Raw genomic sequence first — 26,758 nt, 5'->3', positions numbered from 1 at the left:
ATGCTCATTTTTTGTTTAATTTACAAGTATTTAATGCTATTGTTGCCAGTGTAAACAGGATTCCTTCATCCTCTTATCTTTTGGGACTAGCAGACTTTTCTGTAAATATCAGGTTTTGTGGACCAGATGGCCTTTGCCATATGTTCTTCCTCAGTGTTCCTTCCTTTAAAAATGTGAAAGCTGGAGCTCCTGTCGTGACTCAGTGGAAACAAATCTGATTAGGAACCGTAAGGTTGTGGGTTTGATCCCTGGCCTCACTCAGTGGGTTAATGATCCAGCATTGCTGTGAGCTGTGGTGTAGGTTGCAGACACGGCTCGGATCTGGTATTGCTGTGGTGTAGGCCACCAGCTACAGCTCTAATTCAGCCCCTAGCCTGGGAGCCTCACAGCCCTTTAAAAAGCAAAATCATAATCATAATCATAATTAAATAAGTAAATAAAAATGTGAAAGCCTTTCATAGCCATTCATAGAGGACCACACCAAAGCAGGCCAGGCAGTGGTTTGCTAGCTTCTGATCTAGATGCTTACTGCAGGCATCTGGGAAGTGTTTGAATCAGTCCACACTGAAGGAGCTTTGCTCATGTGTTTGTACCTAGTCATCTACACATAGACTCTCTCCCATTTTCATATCTCTTTTTTGGTTTGTTTTCATTTTACCATGGCACCCAAGGCATGTGTAAGTTCTTGGGCCAGGGATTGAATCTGAGCCACAGCTGTGACCCATGGTGCAGCTGCAGCAACACCAGTTCCTTTAACCTCCTGTGCAGGACTGAGGATTAAACGCGCACCTCCACAGCAGCAAAAGTGGCTGTGGTCAGATTCCTAACCCACTTCACCACAGTGGGAACTCCTCATATCTCTTAATATTATGAAGTTATAATCCAGTCTTTTCCTTTCAAGCACTTCCCTTCATCTTTCTCTGTCAGTTGAATGATAGCAGTGATGTCGACAGCCTGGTTTGTCCTTGACATTAATATATCTGTTGTATGGTAGATATGTTTGATGTTGGTTATTAATTTCCTTTTCCAAGATTAAGTAAGAATTTTGAGTAAGAATGACTGTTACATTATATTAGGTACCTTTATTTTTTTAAGCATTATTTATTCATTCTACAAATTTGAGGAGCCTTTAATACAGGTGCCGAGTTCAACACTGGGGATACTGCCTCTAGTCCAACATCTGTCTGGCTAAGCAGGTAGACATTATCTTGCTGTATCATAACCATCTTTGTGGTTCCTGGACAGACATGTCGAGGTGTGGTGCTCAGAGGCAGCACCAGTGGGAGGTACCCCCAGGGGAAGGGGCAAAATGCAGGGTGCCTGTTTTGGAGAGACAGAATGTGCAAGGGCCTGAGGGCTAGAAGAGGTCACGTACCTCCAAGGAACTGAAAGCTGGAAACCCCAGCACAGGGAGGGGTCTTCACGGCAGACCCACAGCCTAGTTAAGGAATTTGGGTGTCATTCTCTGACTAATTGGGATGCTATCTAAGGGCATGGAAGTTTCTGTAGCATGGAGGTGCCTGCTGCAAACAAGCCATCAAGATGGAACGAGAAAATGAAACAAGAGGCTCTTGTGCTGCAGAGTGGCCAGAAGTACACAGATTTGGGAGTTCCTGGTCTGAGGAGGGTAGGCTTCAGCCTTGGAGAAAGGAGTTTGGACATCTCTACCCCTCAGAGCTCTATCAAAAATCGCAAGGAGGACGGAAACCACACAGCAAGTCATGTGGAGATGGTGCTTAAGGCCAGCTGGGCTGGACCCTGTTCACTCAGGAAGGTTGGCTGTAAAATGAGGATAGTTTTATGTTTTGTTTGTATAGACATTGTTAAGATGGGAATACTGATTAAAGTTTATTTATTTATTTATTTAGTTGCTTTTTAGGGCCACATCTGTGGCATATTGGAAGTTCCCAGGCTGGGGGTCGAATTGGGGCCACAACTGCCAGCCACAGCAACTCGGGATCTGAACCATGTCTGCGACCTACACCACTTCTCATGGCAATGCCGGATCCCCGACCTGCCGAACCCAGGCCAGGGATCGAACCTGCATCCATCCTCATGGATATTAGTCGGATTTGTTTCCGCTATGCCACAACAGGAACTTCCCTGATTAAAGTTTAAATCCCGCTCCACAATTTATAGCTCTGTGTGCTTTGGCAAGTTAATTAACTTCTCTGAAGCTCTGTTTCTGCTTTTGTGAAGATAGTGTGTAAATCAAGTAACACTGTGTTTACAAGGGAGAAATCATTGCCATTTATATAATGAGAGGTGACGTGTCTGACACACGTAAGTGCTTAGCTGGAAAATTGCTGTCATTACTATTGTTTTCATTATTGGAGAATCTGATCTTTTATTCCTCAGCCCCTCCTTTCCCCTTGTCATGTGATCAGGGGCAAGGTAGCATTGACCTTGCTTAATCTCTTTCTTTTGTAAGGAGTAGGAAGAGAGGTCTTGGGCACTGTGGGCAAACAGACTTTGCCCTGTTTCAGATTCCCTGGAGATTCTGCCTTTTGTTTTAACACAAATTCTAGCACACACTCTAAACTTCATCCCTCACCTCACTCTCTTTTATTTTTTGCTGCATTTGCTTTTTGGCCTTGGCATTTCCCCACACAAAAGTTCAGCTCAGTGCATAAAACACTTGATTTCAAATTGGTGCGTGGTTTCTGGCCTTGAGGCTGTCTTCATCACTCTTGAGTACTTGGCTGTCCAGGGCTCTGTTATTTTGGGACTTTTTTTTTTTTTTTTGGCTTTTCAGGGCCATACCCACAGCATATGGAGGATCCCAGGCTAGGGGGCTAATTGGAACTACCGCTGCTGGCCTGTGCCACAGCCACAGCAACGCAGGATCTGAGCCGTGTCTGTGACCTACATCATAGCTCACGGCAATGCTGTATCCTTAACCCACTGAGTGAGGCCAGGGATCAAACCAGCAACCTCATGATTCCTAGTCGATTCTATTTCCACTGCGCCATGACAGGAACAACTATTTTGGGACTTTTCAAGGATATGTTTCTGTTTTCCATGCTCACTGTCTTCTCCCCTTCTTCTTTTTCCCTCCATTTGTCCACCCTTCTCAGGCTTTGCAGCCCTTTCTCAGAGCTTCCTGCCTGGTACTTTCTTTGGCCCCCAAACCTCATGCTCCCTTGGGTCTCTGTCTTTAGGACTCTTTGAAGGCTGCTGTTCCATAAGAGACAGGCCAAGGGATGAATCTCTCATTGTAGCTTATGAGGGTCAGTTACATGTTTGCTAGAGAAATGGAACATGGAGTACTTGATGAAAAGAGGTCTTGTCAGGATGGAACTTGTCCACCTTTGTTCCTGGTGGTGGGGATAATGGGGCGGGTCGGCTGCTGCAGTTGATATAGATGCCTGAAACACAAGGATAAAATTAACCTTGTGGGGTAAATGTATCTCCATTAAAGTCCTGTCATTTTCCCCCCAAGTTAATGTGGATAAGTGTGGATTTGACAGTTCTGCTGATAGTGTGGCTGGATGTAGAACAAGGAGCTTATTGGTTCCTCTGAGTAGGACTGTGGCACATGGCATTGTAAGAATCTAAGAGTATTTTACTGTCATCTTTGCCTGTCCTACCTTCTGGAAGACACATACTCCTGGTCAAGGTAAACGTTTGTCAGGGCTACTTCAGGAAGATTTTGTATTTAGGTTTATTTGTTATCACATTGAAAAATTTTTTTTTTCAAGTCTTGGGAAGCTGATGGATAGCAGTAGCTAAATTATAGTGTAGAAGATTAATGGATTTGATTACATAAAAATGAAAACAATTCTAAATGATCATTCACAGAATTCATGAGCAAACAAAAACCTGGGATAAGATAGTTGTGTCAAACATAACAAAGAATTATTATCTGTCTTGTGCACTGTAGGGTGTTCAGCACTACTCCCAGCCTCCCCCGTTAATTACCGGTAGCTCCCCTCCCAGCTGTGATGACCAAAAATGCCTCCAGATAGTGGTAGGTGTCCTCTGAAGGAGTCCTCTGAAGGAAATATCTCTCCTCCTTGAGAGCAACTGCTTTAAAGAGACTTAGCTGTGATTTGAAGAAGAATGCAAAACATACTTGAACATTTTAAACCAAAAGAGCCACCTCAAAAAAATTTGATGTGTGCACTTAGATCTATTCTATTGAGGCAACCTGATGTTCTGGCCATATTTCTTTTATTGTTCCTTTTTGCCCTCTGGATATTGATCTCTCAAATTTTGTCTAATTTGTTCTTTTTTCTTATTTGTTTATATTTAAGTTTTCCCTCTGGCTCATCTAATGCATTTGTTGAATGAAAAGTGTCCCTAAGAGAATTCCTTAAACAGAAGGTTTCCTGCTTGTCTTTCCAAACTTCTTGCCGGTCTGCCTTCACAGTTGTAGGTTACCTTATATGCGTTATTCATTTTCTGTGGGAAGTGAATTTGTGCTAAGATCTGACGTCTTCTGATCTGAGTGCCAGTGAATGTTCTCTGTCTCTTTTCACCCCTACCTGCTCGTGGCATTTTTTTCTTTATTGTGAAAATTGTAGGAACACCAAAGCATGTTTTATTTTATGGGCGTCCATCTCGGGAGGGATTCTTAGTACCCTCTCATTCTTCAGGCCAAAAACCTCTGAATGCTCTTAATCTTTGGGTGGATCTCTTTTATTGTTCAAGTCATGAGTTACTTGTTTGAGATTGAGTTTTTAATTTTCTTCTGCTTCCCCCAAACTTAACTACACAGGTTTGAGTAGCTTCCTGCTTTTGACTCACTTCGATTTTCTCTTAGAAAGCATTGTGCAGAGCACTGTGCAGATTTTCTGAGATCCTCTGAGTATGTCAGATCCACGTTGGGGCTAATGGTTTTGATCCTCCTGCCCCTTTGTTATCTCTTATTCTTCCTTTCAGCCCCTCTTTGTGGGTTTGGATTTCCTTTTTAGGTTGATGTTGTCATTTGATTTGATTTCAAATATTTTGGCTTTGTTTTTTGTGTGGCATTCTAGCTCATTTAAAGCTTACCTTGCCACCTTCCTAGAATTCTGTGTGGCCATTTAATCCTCGGTTGGTTTTATCTCCTATTCTTTATGCTTTTGCATGTCTTTCCAGCATTTATTTGGGTACCTGTGGGGAATTCAGAATTATTTTAATATCATACAGTCATAGTAAATTGGCTGAGCTGTCTAGTATGATCACCACTAGTCGCAAGTGGCTATTTAAACTTAAATTCGGTGGAGTTAAAGTTTCAGTTTCTCTATTGCACTAGTCACATTTCAAACGCTCAATAGCCTGAGACCAGTGATGACTATATTGGACAAGACAGATGTAGAACATTTCCGCCATTGCAGAAAGTTCTCTTGGATCGTGCTGGGGCTATACGATAAATACCATAAAACCATAGTCTGATATTTTTGATGGTGCAGGTTTGTGGTCCCCTCTCCAGATGGCAGTTCAGAATCTGAATGACTACAAATGAAGGTGGATGGGTACTTGAACAGTATAATTAAGTAATGAGCTTGCTTTTTTTCTCTCTTTTCTTTTTTTTCTCTTTTTAGGGCTGTACCTGCATCATGTATAAGTTCCGAGGCTTCTGGTCGAATCGGAGCTATAGCTCCTGGCCTACACCACAGCCACAGCAATGCCAGATCTAAGCCGCATCTGTGATATATTCTGCATCTTGTGGCAAGACCAGATTCTTAACCCACTGAGTGAGGCCAGGGATTGAACCTGCATCCTCATGGATACTGGTCAGGTTCTTAACCTGCTGAACCACAATGGGAACTCCAGTAATGAGGTTTTTTGATGTTTGGCAATAACTTGTGCTCTGACATTCCCATGCAGGAAACATGGTGTCAGTGTGTCCTGTGCTGTTTGTGTACTTGACATGATTTGTCTGCTTTCTGTTTTTTTTTTTTTTTTAGGTGCTAAGAGATGGCACTTATGGGGCTCATCTCTGCCTGAGAATTGGGTGCTCCAAGCACTGGAAGAGCCAACTCTGATCCTGGACTGCTTGCTTGAACAAGCCTTAACTTCCAGCCACTTCAGTCCAAAGGCCAAGCTTCTCGTTTTCTCTTGATGATGGGTATTGGTAAGAACACTACGTCTAAATCCATGGAGGCCGGAAGTTCAGCTGAAGGCAAATATGAAGATGAAGCAAAGCACCCCACTTTCTTTACTCTTCCGGTAACAGCATTCCCTGTCCTTTCTTAAGTTACTCTAAAGCAGTTTCTTTATTGAATAGGATTAGTTTAATACTTCAGTTTTCACTGAAGGTTAAAGCATTTGAAAACCAAATGCTTTTCACGTGGGTCATCTGGGAACTCTGTTGGCTGACAATGGTTTTGGCCTGTTCCCCCGCCCTAGAGTCACCTGATGGGATTAACTCCAAGAAGGAAGAGTGCCTTTCTGTAAATGTTGTAAAACTGGCCCAGTGCTTACTGTGTGCTGGAGGATGTTAAAGTCTTAATTTTATCTCTCAAAATGTGTTCTTATAAAATAACCCGTGACCTGACTTCAGACTTGTCTTTCAAGATGAGAGAAAGAATGAATGACATTGTTCGGAACCCAGGTGTCCATGCCTTATATTATGGCAGTAGCGTCCAAGATAGAGGTATTTCACCTGAACAAGTGATATCAGTCAGATACACATTCATTATATTCAGTGCTATTATTTTTTCAGATTTATGTGTATAAAGTTACCTAAAGTGTTACTTTAGTATTTTTTGTCTTTTTTTTTTTAAGGGCTGCACCTGTGGCATATGAATGTTCCCAGGCTAGGGGTCCAATTGGAGCAGTAACCACCAGCCTACACCACAGCAGCGTCAGATTTGTGCTTTGTCTTCGACCTACACCACAGCTCATGGCAATGCTGGATCCTTAACCCACTGAGCGAGGCCAGGGATCGAACCTGCGTCCTCGTGGTATTAGTTGGATTTGTTACTGCTGAGCCACAAAAGGAACTCCTAAAGTAGTTTAAAAAGAAAAAAGCTCTTTAGGGGAAACTTGCCTCAGGTGTTTCTCCATTAATATTGGAAATGAGGTTAATGTCGAGAATACCATTCTAGGGTTCCTTAAAATATGGTCCTGGAATTTGCTTCATTACTGCAACATTACCAAGTAAGAAAGATGTGAACACAACATCTTTAAGCACATTAGTTGACCTGATTTACAGTCACATTTTGATTTTTACTCTGCAAATTTGGAGAGCTGTTCCAGTGACTTTACAACTGGCACTACTGTTCTCTTCCTATAAAGTAAAATTTTGAAACTGAATTTTCTGTTATACTGAAGGCTTAAGGTTGACCCAGATTCTCTAGAGGAAGAAACAAATTAGGTTTCCAATTTTAAATTAGAGCATGTTTGAAAAGTGAGACGTTCATGCCTAGGTGTTGACCTTTTTTTTTTTTTTTAATGGCTCCAGTCTCAGCATATGGAAGTTCCTGAGCCAGGGATTGAATTGAATCTGTGCTATAGTCTGTGCCACAGCTGTGGCAACACCAGATCCTTTAATCCACTGTGCCAGGCTGGAGATCAAACCTGCGCCTCTGCAGCGACCCAAGCTGCTGCAGTTGGATGCAGCAGGAGCTCCCGTGCCTGAGTGTTGACGTTTGCCCAGGAGACCACTCACCTTCACCTTCCTTCACCTGAGAGACAAAAACTCGTGTATACCCACCTGCCTTGTCATTACGGCCTGGAGTTTTAGGCTTATTTTAGCATTTGAATTATGGTATTGTAGCATTAGCAGTTAAATTCGCCAGCACATGTTATCAGTTTTTACATCCACTGCGGCTTCTTACATCTCTCTCCTTCCCTCTTTGTTAACTTTTCTTTTAAACTACACCAAGGGTCTATAAGGGGTCACTGCCTTTATCTTTGCACATCTGAAAATAACTATATTTTGCTCTCCACTCTCCCTCTTTTTTTTTCTTCTGCTTTTTAGGGCTGTACCCATGGCATATGGAAGTTCCCAGGCCAGGGGTTGAACTGGAACTGCAGCAGCCAGCCTACATCACAGCCACAGCAATGTGGGATCCAAGCCATGTCTGGGACCTACATCACAGCTCACAGCAATGCTAGATCCTTAAACCACTGATCGAGGGCAGGGATTGAACCCGAGTCCTCATGGATACTAGTTGGGTTCATTACCCCTGAGCCACAACAGGAATTCCTGCTGTCAACTCTTGAGTGAACCTTTTTTAAAAAAATTTTTATTATAGGTGATTTACAATGTCCTGTCAATATCTGCTATAAGAGAACTTTGTTAATTATACGTTAGAGCCTCGTAGTTAGTCTCCATCTCTCTTTAACTGCTTTCTCATAATTTGTATATCTTTTTCTAGTGCTACCTTCTGGATAGATTTCCCAGTGTTATTTTCCAATTTACTAAATCTTTGTGTATAGTCATGTGTTTGTGTTGAATTTTTATTGCAATTATTGTATTTATTATTTCTAAAATTTCTATTTGGTTCACATCAACCGATTTTTGTTTCTTAATTTCTCATATGTATGTGTTTGTTTTATTTTTATTTATTTATTTTTGGCCTTGCCTGCAGCATGTGGAAGTTCCCGGGCCAGGGATTGAACCTGTGCCACGGCAGTGACAATGCTGCATCCTTAACTGCTAGGCTACTAGGAATTCCCTGTATGTGTTTAAAAATGTTGGCACATTTAAGAGTTCCATTGTGGCTCAGTGGTAACGAACCTGACTAGTATCCATGAGGGTTTGGGTTCGATCCCTGGCCTTGTTGAGTGGGTTAAGGATCTGGCGTTCCCATGAGCTATGGTGTAGGTTGCAGATGCAGCTCGCATCTCGAGTTGCTCTGTGTAGGCTGGCAGTTGTACCTCCGATTCAATCCCTAGCCTGGTAACTTCCACATGCTTCGGGTATGGCCCTAAAAGGAGAAAAAAGAAAAAAGAAAAAAAAATACTGGTACATTTAAATTATTGAGGACTCTAATGCCCTTGAAGTATTTTTCCCATTTTTCTACTTTGATCTGGTGTGAAATCCTTCTGTTTCTTTTGGGATTTTCTTCTCTCTCCCTGCTTCTCTGTCTATAGTTTTGCATTTTCACTTCCTGCATCCAGTCCAGAACCTGGTCTTACAGTGGAAAACTTCCTCTCTTCCTGCAGTGGTACAGACCATGGCACAAAGGAGTGAGGAGACCTGCTGGCCTGAGCACTGAACCTGGTTCTGGTCCTCTCTTGTGTGGGGACCCCTGAGTCCCTGTTTCCCCACTAGAACTGAAGCCTGCCTGACTAAGGTTTTCCAGGCTGAGAGCCTTGTGGGTCCCAGTGTCCACCCATTCATTGTTTTATGTTTCTTGTATTCTAAAAGGCTTGTCTGTTTTTAGCCTTGACTATTTTGGGGCTTTCCCAACTCAATTGTTATTTAGGGGTGATGTTGGGAGGGAGTGTTCCTCAGAGCATTAATTTCCAGAACTATCTTTACCAGGAGTACAAGTATATGGGAGCTAACTGTGGATATAATATGTAGTTAAACATAAATGTAATGTGTAAGTATTAAAAAGGGAGAAGAGGAGTTCCCATCATGGCTCAGCGGTTAACAAACCCGACCAGCATTCATGAGGTCATGGGTTCAATCCCTGGCCTCGCTCAGTGGGTTAAGGATCTGGTGTTGCTGTGAGTTGTAGGTCACAGATGTGGCTTGGATCCTGCGTTGCTGTGGCTGTGGTGTAGGCTGGTGGCTACAGCTCCATATGCTGCGGGTGTGGCCCTAAAAATTAAAAAAAAAAGGGGGGGAGAAGAATAAAAGGAGTTATAGAGTTGGAATCATGGGATTGAGCTACTGGGAGTTGAGAGAAATATCAAGGGGAGAGGCTGTAAAGGTTATCACATGAAGCACCAGGATGAGTTAGAACAAGGACGATGAGAAGTGTGTTAGCTGGGGCTCCCTCAGAACTTGTGAGAAGGTAGAAAAAACAGATAAGACAGTGGTGAAAACAAAAACCTATTAAAGACACTTTATAAAGGAGTTCCCATTGTGGTTCAGTGGTAACGAACCCAACTAGTACCTATGAGGACTCAGGTTCATTCCCTGGCCTTGCTCAGGGGGTTAAGGATCTGACGTTGCGGTGAGCTGTAGTGTAGGCCGGCAGCTGCAGCTCTGACTTCCAACTTGACCCTGATCCTGGAAACTTCTGTATGCCTCAGGTGCAGCCCTAAAAAGAAAAAAAAGAAAAAAAGTAAAGGAAAGAAAGAAAAGAATGCTTATAAAGAAATGATTCATGTAATAGAATTTGGGGTTGTAGAAAGTTTTGTTAGAAACTATTTTGTAATATAAAAATAGGAACACTATCCTGCTCCTATTTAATCACTAGTGAAATCACTACTTAAGAAAACTTGAAAAATAAGAGAGAAGAGCATTTTAAATGATTTGCTTGTTGACAAGACAGAGGTAGGGGCCTAGGTTAGAGCTGTGCAATTGGTAGGATTGTTTTGGTTCCTGCCTCTCTGCTTTTAGGACGTACATCTGTCCCTCCCTGTTCTTCATTCAGGAACCACAAGGTCTATGCATTAATTTCTTAGAATCTGATATCTTTAGGGGTGAAAGTAGCTTTAGAACTCTCCTCGTAGTTCTGTGGGAAGGTGAAATGCAGGTATTTATTTGCCCAAAGCATCCGGGCTCTTATGATGTGTTAGTTAAGTAAAGTTGATATCAGTTGGATGACACAGGCTCTTGTACCCTAGGAGTTCACATTCACAGCCAGGTGAGCAAGACGGGAGCTGCACATAAGTAACCCTAATGGCAGGTCTGAGTATCACAGATATTCTTGGGGATGGTCTTAGGAGTGATGGTGATTTAACTGCTATAGTTGATGCTACCAGCTGAAAAATGGGAGTAGTAGTGAAAAATGAGGTTAGGTCTGGTTTCTTCCAGCTGCTTGTCAGTGTGAGCATCCTACTGACTTAGTGGTTCTGATTGTGTTTTTGTTTTCTTTTCCCTATAAAATGGCCCCTCAGTGCATTTGAGAAATGGTATTTTGGATTATGGGGTTAGTACTCCTAAGAGATTCTCTAGGGTAGTTTCAAATATGGGTGATTTTCTTTTCTTTTCTTTTTTGCTGACTCAAAACACATCTTCCATGGAAAATATGATTCCTCTAGAGAAAGAGAGGTATGGGTAGAGGCAGGAGGTGTTGAGGTGAGGAGAGGACCTCTGACTGTGTTGGGCTCTGGAGGCAGTGGCAGCTGAAATGGAACTTAAAGTGAAAGCAGGCAGTGTTGGAACATGGTAGGGTAGTGGGAAGGTCAGTGCCTAGGCAGGGGTCCACCGGAGCCAACTCAGGGCAGAAGAGGAAAGGTGTGGAGGGATGGTGCTAAAACAGTGGGTTTGGAGCCTGGATTTTGGGTGGTTCCTGAATGATTGGCTAAGAAATTTAGATGTTTCTAGTCTATCGATAAAAAAGCTCTCCAAGAATTTTGACCAGGGGAATAACCCATAGAGGAGGATGTGGCTGCCAGGGGAGACTGGCATAGAAAGAAAGGAGGGTTGAGGACCTCACTGTTGGAGATGCCAACATGCACTGGGGCCAGGACATCACTGCCTGCTAAGGCCTTACTTCATCCTGGCTTTCCAAAATGTAAACACGAAGAGTAACCAATAGGGCAGCTATGTCTTTGTCTTTTTCCCTAGATCTGTGCTACCTCTAGATTATCTAGCTCTACTGCTACCAGCACAATGGCCACTAGCCACATGTGGCTATTTAAATGTAAATTCATAAAATTAAATACCATCTAAAATCCAGTTCCTCAATTGCCCTAGTCTTCCTTTTTTTCTTGGTGGTCAGGGAGTTCTTGTTGCAGCTCAGCAGTAACGAACCTGACTAGTAGCCAGTATCCATGAGAACGCATGTTTGATCTCTGGCCTCGCTCAGTGGGTTGAAGGATCCAGCTTTGCTCTGAGCTGTGGTGTAGGTCGCAGAGGTGGCTTGGATCTTGCAATGCTGTGGCTGTGGTGTAGGCCAGCAGCTACAGCTCTGTATCGACCCCTAGCCTGGAAATTCCATATGCTGTGGGTGTGGCCCTAAAGGACAAAAAAACCCTTGATGGTCAGGACCTTCCTGAACTCTTATTTCCTTGTATGCTTTGGAGTCAGAAGCTGGGTCTCTGGCTGCTGCAAAGATACCTAGGACAGATGCTGGAAGCAGGAAGGTGGGACAGCGGGGACCAAAGTGGGCTGTTCTCAGTACCATGTTTGGGGAGGGTCGCTGGAGTGGGTTGCTGGGAGGCGAGAGTGTTCAAGGGTCTCATTTGGGCATCCTGTGTTAGATAACTGTTTCTACAAATGTCACAAGTGCTGATTTTTTAAAAACTCCTATGGAGGAAATCAGAATTTCATTATACAAAACAAAAACCTATGGCAGTAACTTAAAAAGAAAAAGATTAGAGGGAGAATAATGAAGAGAACAAGAGACCTGCAAAGCCTCAAGGTTCATAGAAATTAGATCAGAGATGATATTAAATAGGAGGAAGATAGCAAAAAATCTCCTTATCTCATGGGAATCTTATTAGGCAAGTTTGTGTGCTTTTGAGGGAAGCTAGGAAATGGGTGAATGTAGCCTGGCAAGAAATCAGAGCCAGAAAAACAAAAAAAGTCTTAAAACCATACTGTAACAACACCGGCCAAGAAGCACAGCCAGGAAAAGGTCGTGTGTTGCTCTTCAGTTCTCCTGTGGTGGTAGCTCCTATATCTTCTGAACCTGGAAGGGGGTCCAGGGAAAACAAAGTGAATAGCTTGAACTTACTGTGGACAGAGGCCCATCTGTAATACGGTCTGATGTTTTACCATATCATTCCACTGCCCAGCTCTAGGCCAGGGTTAGGGTGCCCTATGTTTCTGTTTTTTCTCTTTCTAATAGGCTCTGAGTGAATATTTGAATCTTCTCTCTTAGGGGCCAAGAGTAGATCATTCAGTCTGGAGACATTAAGGAGATGGCCTGAGGAGTAGCTTTATTAAGCTCAGTTTTTCATGGGAGAAATATTCATCAGTGTTCATACAAATCCATTATTTGTTTCAGATTCCTCTCATGTACTGTCTTCAGAGCTTTACGATATTAAGAACCCATAGTGCCCCCAACTTGGTGGGCACTACACAAAGTTGGTAACAAGCTGCTTATAGCCCAGTAAGGGTGTGAGGTAATTAAATATATATTGCACTGCTTCTCTCTGGTTTTTGCCTTTGATTCCTAACACAGAACTCCTAAAACTCTTATAATTTCCTAAGTGATAAGAGCACTGGGAGCTTCCTCTTCTGCTTCTTTTTTTTTTTTTTTTTTTTTTTTTTTGTTGTCTTTTTTTGTCTTTTGTTGTTGTTGTTGTTGCTATTTCTTGGGCCGCTCCCGCGGCATATGGAGGTTCCCAGGCTAGGGGTCCAATCGGAGCTGTAGCCACCAGCCTACGCCAGAGCCACAGCAACGCAAGATCCGAGCCGCGTCTGCAACCTACACCACAGCTCACGGCAACGCCGGATCGTTAACCCACTGAGCAAGGGCAGGGACCGAACCCGCAACCTCATGGTTCCTAGTCGGATTCGTTAACCACTGCGCCACGACGGGAACTCCGGGAGCTTCCTCTTCTAATGAGGTAATTCTGGATGCTCCTTGAGGACTGGTCACCAGAAAGATCAAGCCATGATTTGAAGCTTGGAATTTTCAGCCCCACCCACACTCCTGTCCTCTAGAGAGGAGAGAGGGGGCTGGAAATGGAGTTATTGATTGATCATGCCTATGTGAGCAAGCCTCCATAAAAACCAATAGTAGAGGGTTTGGAGAGCTTCCAGGTTGATAACGCTAAGAGGGTGATGCACATCAGCTCCACATGGACAGAAGCTCCTGTGCTTGGGCCCCTCCCCATCATCCGTATCCTTTATTATATTCTTTAAGAATCTGGTAAGCCTGTGCTTCCCTGAATTTTGTGGGCTCTGGCAAATTAAGCCTTAAGAAGAGATCATGGGAACCTCAAGTTTGTAGCCAGATTGGACAGAAGTTGTGGGTGAGGCTGGGGACCTACTGCTTGCAATTGGCATCTGAAGTTGGGTGGGAGCAGTGGTGTGGGACTGAGCCCTTCGCCTGTAGGATCTGACACTCTCTCTAGGCAGACAGTGTCAGAGTTGAGTTCAGTTGTAGAACACCTAGATGATGTTGTGGAGAATTGCTTGGTGTGAGGAAAATCCCTACGCATTTGGTGGCAGGAGTGTCAGAAGGGAAGTATTCCATGTGAGTAGTAAAGGACAGACAGCTGCAGGAGGTAGACCAAATAGTTTTTCTAATACAGCAGGAGTGCATGGGTTGGAGACTGGAAGGGGAGTTAGGGTTTCAGAGCAGTTCAGGTAGGACCCGATCATGAGCTGATGTGGGAAGGTAGGAATACACATCCTTCAGCAGATGTGTTGGGTGCCTGCTTCATGTGAGGCTCTGAGAACACAGGTTCCTACTCATGAAATTGATGTGGTGGTGGTGAAAGGAGACAGGTAATAAATAACTAAGCAGAAGCATTGTGTTGCTGCTGGTGACAAGTTCTGTGAAGAAAGTAAATAAATCAAAGAAGAGGTATAGAACATGAAATCAGGTAGGGGTCATTCTGACTTGCAGACCATTGATTAATTTATCCCTTTAAAAATGTGCTGAGTACTTCCCGCAGGTTTAAGTCTCTAGGGAACAGCAGTGAATTAAATAGTACCCCCCGCCCCGACCTCACAGAGCTTTCATTCTGGCAGGGGAGATGTGCAGTGTATACTGCAAAGAAGTCAAGTCTGTAGATGCTAGATACTGATAAATACCGAGGGAAAGATAAAACCAGGAAGAGGGGTAGACACTGCCAGGGGTGGTGTGTTAAAATCAGGCGGCCAGGAAAGGTTGCCCTAGAAGATGGCATTTGAGTAAAGGCCTGAAGGAGTTGAGGGGAGCCTGTCACGACAGTGTGTGAGCAGCAAGTGCAAAGGCACTGAGGCGGGAGGACTCTGATACAATTGAGGGTCCCTGAAGAGGTGGTGTGGCTGGACAGAGGGTGTATTGAGGTCAATAGACTATGTAGGCTTCCTGGCCCAGGTAAGGATTTTGGCTTTTCTCCAGTTAGATGAAAAGCTGTTAGTGGGTTTTGAGCAGAGATGTGACATGTTCTGTCTAGTTTTTGTTTTGTTTTTTTTTAAACTTTTTTTTTTTTTTAATTTTTTTGCTTTTTAAGGCTGCACCCATAGCATATGGAGGTTCCCAGGTTAGGGGTTGAATCAGAGCTGTAGCTGCTGGCCTACACCACACCACAACACAGGATCTGAGCCACATCTGTGACCTACACCACAGCTCACGGTAACACTGGATCCTTAACCCAATGAGCAAGGCCAGGGATGGAACCTGCGTCCTCATGGATGCTAGTTAGATTCGTTAACCGATGAGCCATGACGGGAACTCCTTATTTTGTTTTTTTAACTCTGGCTGCTGAGTGGGAAGCTGATTGAAGTGGGAAGCAGAAACACAGTCAGGAGGCAAATGCCACAGAGCTGGTGAGCTGACATGGCTCCAGCCAGGGTGCCAGCTCTGGGGATGGTGGTGACAAGTGGTCAGGCATTGGAGGAGAGTTGACCTGAATGCCAATGGACTAGATGAGGTAGGAGCAAGAGAGGGGGACAGGGATGGTTTCAGGCTCCCCCCTGGGCATCTGGGAGATGAATTGGCCAAGTACTGAGATGGAGCAATGTGGAGGGAGCCGTGAGTTCGGTGTTGGCTGTGGAAAGCTGGTATGGGAAGCAGTGTGAGCTGGAGTTACTCACTGAGGGTTAGCAGTGTGGAGATGATATTTAAACTCAAGGAACTGGATGGTATCACCTGGGGTAGGTGTCCCTAATGGAGAAGAGCTGTGTCATGAGAAGATGCAGTATTTGGCGGTTTGGAGGCTGAGGAGTGCCGGCAAGAGGGACAGGTAAGGAGTGGTGGCTGAGATGGGAGGGAGGGGAAGACCCCAAGAGAGGTCATTGAGCAGGAGAATGGCTTCCTCCTTGCATATATAAGCAGCGAGTGAGGAAGGCTTTGCAAGAGTGAGCTGGATGAAGAGTAAGGATTGTTGCATGATTTAAGCCAGGTGAGTACCTGAGAGGACAGTGAGGGTTTGTATAGGAGTGATTATGGTGATATGCTTGGTCCCTAGTGCGGGAAACGGAGGGAGAGGAGGCTTATGCAGGGTCTCTGGGGCTCGAGATGTTGAAAAGGCATTTGGGTAAAGGGTTTGGCAAACTGCTGAGGTCAAGAAACTGAGAACTGGGGTTCTTGGGGCACCTAGGAAGAAAGCTAGGTAGACGAGGAACAAGCAGCTGTGAGAAATGCTAAAGAAGGAGATGTGATCAAATTCGGTGTTGGGTTGGATGTAGATGGTGAGATACACTAGGAAATCAAGAAGGGGTTGGTATAGGACACCTGGGTGTGTGGTGGCACCGGTCTGTGGAATACACACAAACAGAGCACAGGGTGCTTTGTTTGTTTCTTTTTAAGTTGGCACAGGGAAGTAATGAATTAATAGAGCAGAATCTTTAATTCTATATTCTTTTATGATGCTTTGTGTTCATTTACAGTCAGGAAAATAGTGATTACTTTGCATCTGAGATCTTTTGTCAGTTAGCCAAGAAGTGGGTCTGCTTTTGCTGAGAATGGTCAGCTGAAATCAGATCTGAATGCTATTTATTTACATTGACATCTTTTAGCACAGAAAATAGTTTTCTGATTCACAATTAGGAAGAGGGTTGTAAAGAGATCACATGCACACATGCAGGCATTATAACATTTGGGTTTGCTGGGCAGGCCTGGTTTCTGTCTATTGTCCATACCTTTTTTTTTTTTCTTCTTTTTCTTGCTTTTTAGGGCCACACTCGCAGCATATGGAAGTTCCCAGGCTAGTGATTTGGAGCTGCAGCTGCCAGCCTGTGCTACAGCCGTGACAACACAGCATTTAAGCTATATCTGTGACCTACACTGCAGCTCATGGCAATGCTAGATCCTTAACCTACCGAGTGAGGCCAGCATCCTCATGGATACTAGTTGGGTTTATTACTGTTGAGCTACAATGGGAACTTCTGTCCATTCTTGTTGGTACAGTTCCCGTTTATGCTCACAGCGGTCCTGGTTTGGATGATACATGGTCACCTTAATTACAAATAAACTTAAATGTATGAAATAGCTGAAGACATATTTGGCTCTTGAGAACTTTTCAAAAGTTATATATCTTATTAGACATACACAAAAAAGCCCTTCTCTGATTGTAAAAGTGATCTACGCTTACATTAGGAAATTTGGAAACTACAGTAAAGTATTTAAAAGATAAGGATATGTTTGCATTGGATGATTATAGAATTGGTAATGTTGGATCCTTAACCCAGTGTGCTGGTCCAGGGATCTAACCCGTCCCTCTACAGTGACCTGAGCCACCGCCCAGATTTTTAACCCTCTGCGCCCACAGTGGAAACTCCCTGTAAATATGCTCTTGTGCCATATTATATCACTTTTATAATCTAGCAGCCAGAGAAGTGGAGGGCGTTCCCTTTTTGCTATTTTGTCAGCATCAATCAGTAAAGACATTGCTCCTGTCTTTCAGATGAAGGAATGAGTTTAAACCAACAGCGGTAGTTAATGGCAGAAAGTGGATGATGTGAGAAAGTCTGTAAAGAAAAGGAAGAAGATAATAACAGAAGTCAGAGAAAGAGGCCTGGTCCAGGCACAAGAAAATATATGAAAAAAAGCTCTTGGGGGCGGGGGGGTTGTTGGGGAGGGGTGGCCAGAAGCTTTAAAAAGAAGGGGGGTTGGAGTTCCCGTCGTGGCACAGTGGTTAACGAATCCCGACTAGGAACCATGAGGTTGCGGGTTCGGTCCCTGCCCTTGCTCAGTGGGTTAACGATCCGGTGTTGCTGTGAGCTGTGGTGTAGGTTGCAGACGCGGCTCGGATCCTGCGTTGCTGTGCCTCTGGCGTAGGCCGGTGGCTACAGCTCCGATTGGACCCCTAGCCTGGGAACCTCCATATGCCGCGGGAGCGGCCCAAGAAATAGCAACAACAACAACAACAAAAAAGACAAAAAGACAAAAGACAAAAAAAAAAAAAAAAAAAAAAAAAAAAGAAGGAGGGTGAGCTACCTTGGAAGAGACTTGAGACCTAGGGTGGTGGCCGGATGGGTGTACTGTAGGGGGTTGGCAAGCAGCTCAGGGTTGTGCTCATGTTTGGGAGACAGATGCTCCTTTCCTTTTTCTTGTCTGGTCCCTCTACTTCCTCTCCTTTCCATCTCCTTTCTTTCCCTTTACTTCTTTTCTTTTCTTCTTGTAAGAGAAGTGACCTTGGCATACATGAGGAGGGGTGGGTGGAAAAACCCATGTAATGCTGTTAGTTCACAAACATGCAGGGCAGGGAGAGACCAAAGAAAGAGCCGGAGCACTCCAGACCAGTAGACGGCAGATTTAATAAGCAAGGGGCCTTACCTGGGAGGCATGTCTTGGGTGGCCTCAAGAGGAGTAGATCCACCCACCCAGCAGAATCCTAAACTTTAGGCAGAGGCCTCAAAAGGTTCAGTCGCTTATCTCATCCAGATGGTCCCAACAACACATGCTCTCTCAAGGCTGTGTCCTTGGAACAGCTTCCACTTGGGAAGGGGGTGGGCAGAATGTCCATTCCAAGGACAGGGGAGGGGGTGAGTAGCCTCCAGTTGTCCGAGTCCAGCTTGAGGGTCAACCAATGGTCACGTCCTCTTGATAACCTCATCTTTGATTCCCCTGGGCCCTTTACTCTGTGATGACAGGTTTGAATGTGCCCATTCTCAGCAGTGAAAAGAAGGCACAAGATTTTTTGGTATAAACAGTCCTTTTTCAAAAGTGTATAAATAGGAGTTCTCTAGCAGTCTAGTGATTAGGACTTGGTGCTTTCAGCATTGCAGCGCATTTTCAGTCCTTGGTCTTTGGGAACTGAGATCCTACATCAAGCCACTGCATGCTGTAGCCAAAAAAGAAAAAAAGAGGAGTTCCCGTCGTGGTGCAGTGGTTAACGAATCCCGACTAGGAACCATGAGGTTGTGGGTTCGGTCCCTGCCCTTGCTCAGTGGGTTAACGATCTGGCGTTGCCGTGAGCTGTGGTGTAGGTTGCAGACGCGGCTCGGATCCCGCGTTGCTGTGGCTCTGGCATAGGCCGGTGGCTACAGCTCCGATTGGACCCCTAGCCTGGGAACCTCCATATGCCGCGGGAGCGGCCCAAGAAATAGCAACAACAACAACAACAAAAAGACAAAAAGACAAAAAAGAAAAAAGAAAAAAAAAGAATAAGGTAGCTTGGAACATGTCCTTGTTCTTATGAACAGATGCCATGGAGTTCCTTCTTATACATTCCTAAATAGAGTTCAGAGTTGTTAGGTCTTAAAATTGAAAGTCTCAGCTGATAATAATAGTTGTCTTGAAATTGTTCTGTGTCTTTAAGAATAGTAAGAAATTGAGATTGAGAGCTTGTGTTTCTAAGAAAAAGATGGAGAGACTCTGTATTTCCTGGAGCCAGCCCAGAGAATTGGTTTAATTCTCCTCTGTCAGAGTTTGGATCTACTGCATAATGGCTGGCCATGGTTTAGGGAAGAGAATGTTGACAGGTCAAAATTGAATAGCCACAATTAGCAGCCTTTTCTGTTTGAAAATGTATGAAGGGGGCAATTCCTACTGTGGCTCAGCAGGTTAAGAACTCTACATTGTCTCTGTGAGGCTGTGGGTTCCATCCCTGGCCTCGCTCAATGGATTAAGAATCCCACGTTGCTGCAAATGGTGGTGTATGTCACAGATGCAGCTTGGATCTAGCATTGCTGTGGCTCCGATTAAACACCTAGCCAGGGAACTTCTGTATGCCACGGGAGTGACCCCTAAAAAGAAAAAAAAAATGTATATGAGTGTGGAATTTTTTTTTTAATTTTAGGAAGGGACTATGCCAATCAATACATGCTTTGAAATAAAAGCATTGAAAAGTTGGGATGCAAATGAAGGTTTTTATGTATGTTAAAGAGATTCTTTTCCTTACCCCTTCTTTCTTTGTAGAGTTTTTGATATTTTAAAAATTAATTTTTTTGCTTTGGTTTTGAAGTTTCCAATAGTTTCTTATATTGCAAACCCACCCACAGCAGCGACCCAAGCCGCTGACAAAGCAGGATCCTTACTTAACCCACTGTACCACAAGAGAATTCCCTGCAGTTTTTAATTTGAATCGAGTTTTGGTAGTTTTATATGAAATGAGAGGTGTTAGTAACACAAAAGGCCCATCTAGTAGTTGGGACACATATACAATTTGGTATGAACTATCATAAAATAAGAGTTGCTGTAGTCATCGCCTCGAGCAGTTTAACAGAGTTGATCTAAGCTATATCAGATGCGACAAAAATGAACAGAAGTAGGAGCACAAGCCTTCTGCCTTTCCTACCCTATAAGGTCCACCATCAGCACCGTCCCTGCGGCTGCTCCTTTATTTGGGTCCTTTGTTGGTATTTTTTAAAAATTTATTGAAGTATAGTTGCTTTACAATCACTCTATAGTCAAGTGATTTAGTTATGCATATCTATTATTTTTCATATTCTTTTCCTTTATCCATTTATCACAGGATATCGAATATAGTTCCCTGTGCTATATAGTAGGGCCTTGTTATTTATCCATTCTATGTATAATAGTTTGCATCTGCTAATCCCGAACTCCCAGTCCGTCCTGCTCCCACCCGTTCCCTTTGGCAACAACAAATCTGTTCTCTATGTCTGTGAATCTACCTCTGTTTCCTAGATAAGTTCATTTGTGTCATATTTTATTTTTTTATAGCTATACCTGATGCATATGGAAGTTCCTGGGCCAGGGATTGAATCGGAGACGCATCTGCGACCTACACTGCATCCTTGGCAACGCCAGATGCTTTAAACCCACTGCACCACAGCGGGAACTCCAATTTGTGTCATAGTTTAGATGCCACATATAAATGATAGCATATGGTATTCGTCTAAGAGTCTTCATTATTTCTTGCCTGGATCACCAGGACAGCCTCCCTCTGGTCTCCCTGCCTCCTGGCTGGTTTCCTTTCCCACCCCTCTTTGTCATTCCTGCCTGTGTATTTTGCATTCCTACTCTAGTTTAGAGTTCTTTTTCTTCTAGGTGTTTATACCTGCTGAACCCCTACCTCTAAATCTTTATTCCCTTCTTAGCTGTATTCACCCAAGATAGGTAGGCAGTCTCCTGAGCTTTAATGATTAGAAGTAAGATATCTTAGATATCTTAGACTGTGGTAAATTGTTTACCACAGTCTAAGCCTTAAATCCTGTTGGAAAAAAAGCCAATTTCCTGTTAGGATTTCATAAAGTACTTAAGGAAGAAAATAGGCTGTGGGAGATTGTGTGGTAGTAATTACCTGGTCATTCCTCCTCCTTCTTTTAAGTTTTACATATTTCTTCCCAGGCTTTGTGGTATAAAGTATGTTGTTGGAAAGAAATGGAAGTAGTATGAAAACCAATATATTCTTTTCACCGTATCTTTTTTCTAATTCGTGTATGTTTCTTTTCTGTCAGTTTATTATTTGTACAACTTATTTACAAAAGAAATATGTTCACCACAGAAAATTTAGAAAACATAACCAAATTGTTTATAAATTCCCATCAGCCAGAAAAACTACACGCTAATAATTTGGTGTCTTTCTTTCCAGAGATTTGAAACAAATATTTGGGTAGTCTTATCGAATTCTCTCTCTCTCTCTCTCTCTCTCTCTCTCTCTCTCTCTCTCTCTCTCTCTCTCTCTCTCTCTCTCTCTCTCACACACACACACACACACACACACACAACTTTATAAAGTCCTTTATATCCTGGCTTATTAGTGTCATTGAAACCCATACTTTCAAATTGTGACATAATAGCAAATCATAGACCTAAACTTATAAGCTTACATTGGGACCCTGGTTGCTTCTGATTCTTTGCTGTAATAAATGATAGCCTGGAGTATGTTAACCTTATGGTGGCAGTTTATACTTTTACCATCTGTGTGAGAGCACCTCCCCCACCCCCAGCATATGCACACAGGCCAGTGCTAGGATGTTAGATTTAAACATCAACAAATCCGGAGTTCCCGTCGTGGTGCAGTGGTTAACGAATCCGACTAGGAACCATGAGGTTGCGGGTTCGGTCCCTGCCCTTGCTCAGTGGGTTAACGATCCGACATTGCTGTGAGCTGTGGTGTAGGTGGCTCTGGCATAGGCTGGTGGCTACAGCTCCGATTCAACCCCTAGCCTGGGAACCTCCATATGCCGCGGGAGCAGCCCAAGAAATGGCAAAAAAGACAAAAAAATAAAATAAAAAAAATAAACATCAACAAATCCATAAGTTAAATCTCATTGCTTTAGTTTTTTATTTATTTATTTTTAATTACTCAATGACTTTATTACATTTATAGTTGTGCAATGCTCATCACAATCCAGTTGTATAGGATTTCCATCCCACAACCCCAGCACATCCCCCCACCCCCTGAACTGCCTCCTTTGGAAACCGTAAGTTTTTCAAAGTCTGTGAGTCAGTATCTCTTACGCAAAGACGTTCATTCTGTCCTTTTTTCAGATTCCACATGTCTGTGAAAGCATTTCATGTTGGTGTCGCATTGTCTGACTGACTTCATTCAGCATGATAATTTCTAGGTCCATCCATGTTGCTAAAAATGCCAGTCTTTTGTTCCTTTTAATGGCTGAGTAATATTCCATTGCATATATGTACCACATCTTCTGGATCCACTCCTCTGTCGATGGACATTTAGGTTGTTTCCATGTCTTGGCTATTGCAAGTAGTCCTGCAGTGAACATTGGAGTACAGGTGTCTTTGCGACTCATGGTTTTCTCTGGATAGATGCCCAGGAGTGGGATTGCTGGATCAAATGGGAGTTCTATTTTTAGTTTTCTGAGAAATCTCCATACTGTTTTTGACAGTGGTTGCACCAGTTTACAATCCCACCAACAGTGTAACAGGGTTCCTTTTTCTCCACACCCTCTCCAGCCCTTATTGTTTGTAGACTTTTGGATGATGGCCATTCTGGCTGGTGTAAGGTGGTACCTCATTGTGGTTTTGATTTGCATCTCTCTAATAATGAGTGATGTTGAACATCTTTTCATGTGTCTTTTGGCCATCTGTATGTCTTCTTCGGAGAACTGTCTGTTTAGATCTGCCTATTTTTTGATGGGGTTGTTTGTTTTTTTGGTATGGAGTGGTAGGAGGTGTTTATAAATTTTGGAGATGAATCCCATGTCAGTTGATTCATTTGCAAAGATTTTCTCCCATTCTGTGGGTTGTCTTTTTGTGTTGTTTAGGGTTTCCTTTGCTGTGCAGAAACTTTAAAGTTTGATTAGGTCCCATTTGTTAATTTTTGTTTTTATTGTCATTACTCTGATAGGTGAATCTGAGAAGATGTTGCTGTCGTTTATGTCAGAGAGTGTTTGGCCTCTGTTTTCCTCTAAGAGTTTGATAGTGTCTGGTGTTATATCTAGGTCTTTAATCCATTTTGAGTTGATGTTTGTGTATGGTGTTAGGGAGTGTTCTAATTTCATTCTTTTCCATGTGGCTGTCCAGTTCTCCCAGCGCCACTTATGGAAGAGGCTGTCTTTTCTCCCTTGTATATTCTTGCCTCCTTTGTCATAGACTAGATTGTCATAGATTAGTTGGCTGTAGGTGCGTGGGTTTAATTCTGGGCTTTCTATGCTCTTCCACTGATCTATATTTCTGTCTTTGTGCCAGTACCATGCAGTTTTGAGGACTGTTGCTTTGTAGTATAGTCTGAAGTCCGGGAGTCTGATTCCTCCAGCTCCATTTTTCTTGTTCAGGATGTCTTTGGCTATTCTGGGTGTTTTGTGCTTCCAAACAAACGTTAAAATATTTTGTTTGAGTTCTGTGAAAAATGTCCTTGGTACTTTGATAGGGATTGCATTGAATCTGTAGATTGCCTTGGGAAGTATAGTCATTTTGATCATATTGGCTGTTCCGATCCAAGAGCATGGTATGTCTTTCCATCTATTTGTGTCATCTTTGATTTCTTTCATCAGTGTCATATATAGTTTTCAGAGTGCAGGTCTTTTGTCTCTTTAGGTAGGTTTACTCCTAGGTATTTTTATTCTTTTGGATGTGAGAGTAAACGGGATTGCTTCCCTAATTTCTCTTTCCGCTCTTTCATTGTTAGTGTGTAGAAATGCCGTTGATTTCTGTGTATTAATTTTGTATCCTGCGACTTTGCCAACTTCATGGATGAGCTCTAACAGTTTTCTGGTCGAGTCTTTAGGATGCTCTAGGTATAGTATCATGTCATCTGCAAATAGTGATAGTTTTACTTCTTCCTTTCCAATGTGGTCCTTGCTTTAGTTTTGAATTATGATAAGGTGGAACACTTTTCCTCCCTGTTCTTAGCCATTTATATTCTTTGTAAATGTCTGTCTTTTCCACCCCACCCCATCGCTTTTATCTCTGTTGAGCTGTCTATTAACCCAAGGCTATTAAAAGTTACAGTTGCCTCAAGCAGTAGCATTTGAAGGGAGAACCTGTAGCATTGCCATCCAGAGTTGTGCTGGTCAACACCCATAGCCCCAGGGTAGGAGGGAGAGAGCCCATTTGGTTCCATCTGTGTAGGAGTAGCTATCTGTGTGGGGAGATGGGGCTTTGGGACCTTAAGTGTAACTCTCAGTTTACCTCTTGATACCTGTAAGAACCGTACTTATCCTTGAAGCCACAGCCTCTTTTTCTGAATCTGGGATATTTGAAAAGTAAATGGGATTACACCTTGCAATATCAGATCATAGACAAAATACGCCATTACTAAATGTTTGTTCCACTCCCCCCTCCACCTCCTCTGTGCTCCTTACACCCGAGAACAGCCTGCAGACTGGCAGGTGGGGGTCTGAAAGGGGACTCAGGCCCTTGATGGTTTTATAGATGTTAACTGGTTTGGGAAACAGTCCTTGTCTAGTAGGCTTCTTCAGAGGCCTACACAGGTATCTGGGCCAAGGGAGGGTAGGCATGTCAGAGTGGTTATCTAGATATTTTTAAAGTCTCAGCCAGGATATTGAGGAGAAAAGCTTGAGGTCTGGAGTAATGTCTGCATTGCAAATTTGACTCAGACCCTAAAAGAATGACTTAAACTCTCTGGGCATCAGTTGTGTAATCTGTAAAATGGGAATAAAAATAGCATCTGCCTCAGGATAAAATGAGAAAATATATGTAAATTTTTTAACATGGTCATGTCGGAAAGATGTTACCGAATTCGGGTTTTTGTTCATGCAGCCGAAGAATGAACTTCACGAACACACAGGCAGCAAGCAAGTAAAGTCTTTATTACATGAAAACGAACAGCTCCCAGGATAGATTGGGAGGGGAAAGAAGAGTCCCCCTCTCTATTGTCCTATAGGGGTTTTTATCCCTTAAAGATGGGGGTTACCAACTTGGGGTCCAGAAAGATGTGGTTTTCTCCCATTGGCCTTGCCCAGTTACCTGTATCAGTCCTTGTCCAATAGGGGTCTTAGGAGTGGAAATGTCCCATAAGTCTCATGGTTTCTTTGCCCTTCTCTTCCCATAGACTGAGTCACAGAGGATCAGACATTAATGTCCATCTGGGCGTAGGTACACTCCCCATAGTAAACAAGCCCTGTGGGGGAATGTTACTCCCTGGAGCCCTTAAGCCACAAATCAATAGCCACATCAAAGAATGCATCAAAGCCCATGCTCCTGCACTGACTACCTGAGTTATCATTCTGCCTCAGTGGCACCTGACATATATGAAATGTGCATTTAAATAAGAGGATAAGAAGAAACTAGAGGGTATTTTAGTTAAAAGTTCAAAATACTTTGACAAAGTTTTTTGACCAAAACACTGAAAGTCACACTGAGGTCGGGGAGGATCTTTCTTTGCCCTGTTCCATTTCCTTGAAGGATCGTCCTTGTAGCCATATTCATAGAAACCAGGAAGGAAAGTGGTCCAGATGGAAGGAGTCTTGCTCTCATGCTGGAACCGGTGGTGAAGGTCAGGAAAAGGGCCCACCTTTATACATGGTTGTAAAGCAAGGAGTATCCTTGCCTTGTGATTGTGTTTGCTTGCGGACAGGTGGTACTTCAAATGGATTTGCCTCCTCCTCCATATCAACTACGTGTATTTAACTTAGTAGCTGTACCATAATTTTAACTGGTTCTCAAAGGAAGTCCTAGTTTTAAATTTTTTTAAACTTATTTTTTAAACATTAGGTAATATATTTATATGATTCAAAATTTAGGAGTACAAAGGGTATAAGTGAAAAGGCCTCTTTCCCTGTCTTGCATACCCCACTTCCCCCTACACACTACATTTTAAGAAATAGTTTGTGAATATGTTTGTATATAGGAATAGTTTGTTAATCAACTTTCACACATATGTGTGCATCTAAACATCTGTGTCTAGAGCTTTGCTCTTGCTTTACTCACATATATTGTGGATAATGTTCTGTACGTACCTATGTCAGAATATAAAGTGCGCCCTCATGCTTTTCATAACTGCAGGGCATTCTTTAGTAATGGATATATCGTAATTTATTTAAGTGTTTCCTGTTGTTAGATACCTAGATTGTTTCTAATATTTTGTTATTAGAATTTGCACTACAGTGAATCCTTGCACATAAGATATTTCACTCAGGGGTATTAGGAGGACACATTTCCAAGAGTGGGATTGTTGGGGCAGGGAACTTGTGTCTTGGTAATTTGAGGGCTACAGCTACCTCTGTTGAGGTCCTTTCATCTTCATTTGCAGTGTTACT

The 26,758-nt window shown here is 43.1% G+C and overlaps 1 protein-coding gene and 1 long non-coding RNA gene across 45 annotated transcripts in view; one reads left to right on the top strand and one right to left on the bottom strand.

The window, feature by feature from the left end:
- The window catches only part of SLC23A2 (solute carrier family 23 member 2), a 163,168-nt gene that overhangs the window by 59,670 nt on the left and 76,740 nt on the right, over positions 1–26,758 (top strand). For all 44 annotated transcript variants that reach the window (XR_014831817.1, XR_014831809.1, XR_014831806.1 and 41 more), the window contains 1 exon segment: positions 5,895–6,156. Coding sequence is in view for 5 of the 44 variants with exons in the window: in NM_001435313.1 (NP_001422242.1) it covers positions 6,049–6,156 (108 nt within the window). In the remaining 39 variants the exon portion in view is untranslated.
- On the bottom strand, positions 1,296–8,901 carry LOC146395165 (uncharacterized). Its single transcript, XR_014832780.1, has 3 exons — positions 6,881–8,901; positions 2,996–5,700; positions 1,296–2,728 (listed from the first exon to the last, which is right to left on the bottom strand). It is a non-coding gene; the product is annotated as an uncharacterized LOC146395165 (long non-coding RNA).

This window comes from Sus scrofa, chromosome 17, assembly GCF_054392235.1.
Source record: "Sus scrofa isolate SSC_HxYL_T2T_F1_AM1 chromosome 17, Sscrofa_HxYL_maternal_Yorkshire_Landrace_v2.0, whole genome shotgun sequence".
NCBI lineage: Eukaryota > Metazoa > Chordata > Mammalia > Artiodactyla > Suidae > Sus > Sus scrofa.
Note: the sequence above shows the minus strand (reverse complement) of the source record. Positions and strands in the feature narration are given on the sequence as shown.